General features: G+C 41.0%; 1 protein-coding gene across 1 annotated transcript in view; it reads left to right on the forward strand.

Annotated features, from left to right (window-relative positions):
* Positions 1-4,055, forward strand: part of LOC103610569 (antifreeze protein Maxi-like) — a gene marked incomplete at its 3' end in the record, with an annotated part of 8,335 nt that extends 4,280 nt beyond the window's left edge. The window contains exon 2 of the mRNA XM_008594716.1: positions 3,525-4,055. Within this exon, the coding sequence (XP_008592938.1) occupies positions 3,525-4,055 (531 nt within the window). The remainder of the gene's footprint in view (positions 1-3,524) is intronic.
* Between the last annotated feature and the right edge of the window lie 562 nt (positions 4,056-4,617).

Genomic DNA, 4,617 nt, shown 5'->3' on the forward strand with positions numbered 1-4,617 from the left:
TGTTAATTGTTTCTTTTGCTGTGCAGAAGCTCTTTAGTTTGATATAATCCCATTAGTTTATCTTTCCTTTGGTTGCCCGTGCTTTTGTGGTCTTATTCATGAAGTCTGTGTCCAGACCTATTTCATGAAGTGTCTCTCCTATGTATTCGTTAATAAGTTTTATTGTTTATGGGTGTATATTTAATTCTTTAATCCATTTTCAGTTGACTTTAGTGTATGGAGAAAGGTATGGGTCTAGTTTCATTCTCCTGCATATTGATATCCAGTTCTCCCAGCNCAGGGACAATTTGACTTCATGTTTTCCAATCTGGATACACTTTATTTCCTTCTCTTCTCTGATTGCTCTGGCTAATACTTCCTACACTACGATGAATAGGAGTGGTGAGAGTGGGCATCCTTGTCTAGTTCTTGTTCTTAAAGGAAAAGCTTTCAGCTTTTCCCCATTTCGGATGATATTGGCAGTGGGTTTACCATATATGGCTTCAATTATGTTGAGATACTTTCTGTCTATACCTAACTTATAGAGGGTCTTTGTCATGAATGAGTGTTGAATTTTATCAAATGCTTTTTCAGCATCTATAGAGATGATCATATGGTCCTTGTGTTTGACTTTATTAATATGGTGTATCACATTTATTGATTTGCATATGTTGAACCAACTTTGCATCGCTGGGATGAATCCCACTTGATCGTGGTGAATAATTTTACGTATGTGTTGTTGTATTCTGTTGCAGCAAACACTTTTAAAGGGCATACTCATTTAAAAGGTCATCTTTCTGGTATTGAGAATATTTGTCATGTTAGGAGACTCAAGTTGTAAACACAAAGGTTAAGGACATTTATTTTTTAATAAATGCATTCATACTTATTGTTTTCATTTGCTTTTCCTAAATGAATTCCTAAATTTATTCCTAACTATATCATATGATCATGGTCAGACTAAGTTTTTTTTCCCCCTTTCTTTTTATCCCTGGGTAAACTAAAATTGTAATTTGAAATAACCATTCAGCTTCCCTTTTCTTGTTTGTTTGTTTTTAAATTTTCTAACTACAGTATTGGTTTCAACTTGGTGGACAGAGGGAAAGCTGAAAAAAACATGTCCAAAGAAGTGTATGTAAAATGTCCTCTCTGTATATATTGTTCTGATTTTAATGAGGTGATCATGAATCAGAATGCTGGGAACTTGCTGTTATAAACCAAGTTTAAGAAGATTTTGAGTAGTCAAACCAACCTTATGACATAGGAAGTTAGGGTTTCCCAGGATGAAATCTGAAATGCAAGACACAAACATGAATCAGAGGAGATATGGATATATTTTGATAATAGCAACTCCTTTCAAGGAGAAAATGTATGGTAAGAGAAAATACAATAGCCACTTACTTATTAATTCACACATTTAATAAATATTAACAAAGACATGTCATGTGCCAGGCAGGAGACACAAAGATGCCTAAATCATGGCACATGGTTTTGCTCTCTAATCTAGTGTCTGTGAAAACAGAACACAATAGAATATGTGTTGAAACACTAGAAGTAACAAATTGTGGGTGAAACTTCTGTGCCCTGTGTATGAATCTCAGTGCTAAGTCCAATTGGTCTAGAGTGTTGTTTAGATCTTGTGTTTCTCTGCTGATTCTTTGCCTAGATGATCTGTCCAATATTGACAGTGGGGTGTTCAGGTCCCCTGCTATTATGGTATTAGTGTCTATTTCCTTCTTTAGGTCTAATAGAGTTTGTTTTATAAATCTGGCTGCTCCAACACTGGGTGCATACATATTTATGATTGTTATGTCTTCTTAATGATCAGTCCTTTTATCATTACATAGTGTCCCTCATTGTCTCTTTTTATGGTTTTCAGATTAAAGTCTATTTTGTCAGATATAAGAATAGCTACTCCAGCTTGTTTTTCTTTTCTGGTTTCATGGTAAATCTTTTTCCATCCTTTCACTCTTAGTCTATGTGAGTCTTTATGGGTGAGGTGGGTCTCTTGAAGGCAGCATATAGTTGGGTCCTCCTTTTCAATCCAGTCAGGCAGTCTGTGTCTTTTGATTGGGGAATTTAAGCCTTTTACATTAAGAGTTGTTATTGAAAAGTGTTGATTTATTCCTAGGATTTTTTGATTGTTGTTTGGTTGTCTTAGGTGTCTTTTGTTGCTTGCTTTCTGATTTACTGTTTGTTTTCTGTGTTTGTTGGTTCCTTAGGTTGTAGATAGCCTTTTTGTTTGTTTGTTTTCTCTTCATGAATGCCATTTTTATTATACTAGTGGGTTTAGATTTTTCTTGGGTTTTTATGGCAGTGGCAGTTATTTTTCAGGAACCAAACCCAGTACTTCTTTGAGAATTTCTTGTAAGTGTCGTCGTGTGGTGGTGAACTCCTGCAGTTTTGTTTGTGTGAGAAATATGTGGTGAACTCCCGCAGTTTTTGTTTGTCTGAGAAATATACAATTTGCCCTTCATTTCAGAAAGATAGCCTTGCAGGGTAGAGTATTCTTGGCTGACAATGTCTGTCTTTTAATATTTTGAATATATCATCCCATTCCTTTCTGGCTTTTAGGTTTTGTGATGAAAAGTCTGATGTTAGCCTGATTGGGGCTCCCTTATAGGTGATTTGATGCTTCTCTCTTGCAGCTCTTAAGATTCTCTCTTTGTCTTTGAGTTTTGCCAATTCAACTATAACATGTCTTGGAGAAGACCTTTTTGGGTTGAATATGTTTGTAGATCATTGAGCTTCCTGGATCTGAAGGTCTGTGATTTTTCCTATACCTGGGAAGTTTTCTGCCACTATTTTGTTGAATATGTTTTCAATGCAATCTCCTTTTTCTCCCCTTCTGGGATACCCATGATTCAGATATCTGAGCGCTTAAGGTTGTTTGATATCTCTCTCAGATTTTCTTCAATGCCTTTGATTCTTTTCTCTTTTTTTGTCTGCTTGTGTTATTTCAAACAGCCCATCTTCAAGTTCAGAGGTTCTCTCTTCAACTTCGACAAGCCTGCTGGTTAAACTCTCCATTATGTTTTTTATTTCGCTGAATAGCTTCTTCAATTAGGCATGTTCTGCTACATTTTTTTCATGGCATTGATTTCCTTGTACATTTCCTCTTTCAGGTCCTGTATACTTTTCTTCATTTCATCATGATGTCTAGCTGAGTTTTCTTGTATCTCATTCAGTTTCCTTAGAATTATCACTCGAAATTTCTTGTCAGTCATTTCAAGGGCTTCTTGTTCTATAGGATCTAGAGCTTGAGATTTATTATCTTTGGGTGGTGTACTTTCTTGATTTTTTGTATTTCTGGTGTCTTTTCTTTGATCTTTATTCATTGTGCCAGGGGTTTCACAATCCACAGGTTTGACACTATTGCCTGACTAAGATATTGCTGGGGTTTCCAATTTGGTATGGCTACCTCAGTGACTACTCAGTTGGCCATTAGTGCCTTGCGTGTGTGGTTACCTTGGGTCATGGGCCTCTCTGGGGAGCCACCTCTCTGGTCAGCTTGGTCTCTGCTGGGCTGCTGGGTGATGGGGCAGTACCGCAGGGTGTCACTCCTGCCACTGCCGGTTCCCCCGCTGCTGCTGCTGCTGCCACTGCTCACGCCGCTGCCGCCGGCAAAACTGCTGCCAGCTCTGCTGCTGCCCGCTCCCCTGCCACCACTTCCCCCGCTCCCGCTGCTACCGCTGGTGCAGCTTCCCCCGCTCCTGCCACTACTGCCAGTGCTGCTTATGCAGCTGCCACTGCTGCCATTTCTGCCACTGCCACTGCTGTCGTGGGTGCCGCTGCTGCTGCCGCCGGATCCTACGCTGCTGCTGCTGCCACCGGTTCCTTCACTACTGCCGCTGCTGCCATTATTGCTGGCGCTGCTTCTGCTGCTGCCACTGCTGTAGAGGGCGCCGCTACCGCCACTGCCGCTGCCGTCGGTTCCTCCGCTGCTGCCGCTGCTGCCGGTTCCTCTGGTACTGTCACTGCTGCCGGCTCAGCTGCCACCAGTTCCTCCACTGCTACTGCTGCTGCTGGCTCCACTGCCGGCGGTTCCTCCTCTGCTGCCACTGCCGCTTCCGCTGGTGGGTGTGGAGTCACACAGTCACCGACTGCAAGCAGCGGCGGCTCCAACCTTTCTAGGGGCCCGCTCTGGGGTTGGCCTGGGGCAAGTCACTACCTTTTCTTCTTTCCAAGTAGGCACTGTGATTTCTTCCAGTCCCAGTGGCCCCCAAGTCTTGAGTTTCCACCACTGCCACTGCCTTCAGACTGCCATCTTGCCACTGGAATCCTCAATTTGAGCCCTACACTGGTGCCACCCTGCCAGATCCAGTCCTACAGAACTTCATTTGTTTTTGGTTTCTAATTTTAATCCATTGTGGTCTGAAAAAATACATGGGATAATTCCAAATTTTTGAATTGGTTGAGAATTGATTTGTGACCTAACTTGAGATCTATCATGGAGAATGATCCATGTGCTGATTAGAAGAATGCATATTCTGAGCTTGTTGGATGGAATGTTCTGTAGATATCTGCTAAATCCAATTGGTGTAGAGTGTTCTTTAGATTTTGTGTTTCTCTGCTGATTCTTTGCCTAGATAATCAGTCCAATACTGATACTACAAAGCTATAATAACCAAAACAGCA

Source organism: Galeopterus variegatus, unplaced genomic scaffold, assembly GCF_000696425.1.
Source record: "Galeopterus variegatus unplaced genomic scaffold, G_variegatus-3.0.2 Scaffold11319, whole genome shotgun sequence".
In the NCBI taxonomy this organism is placed as follows: Eukaryota; Metazoa; Chordata; class Mammalia; order Dermoptera; family Cynocephalidae; genus Galeopterus; species Galeopterus variegatus.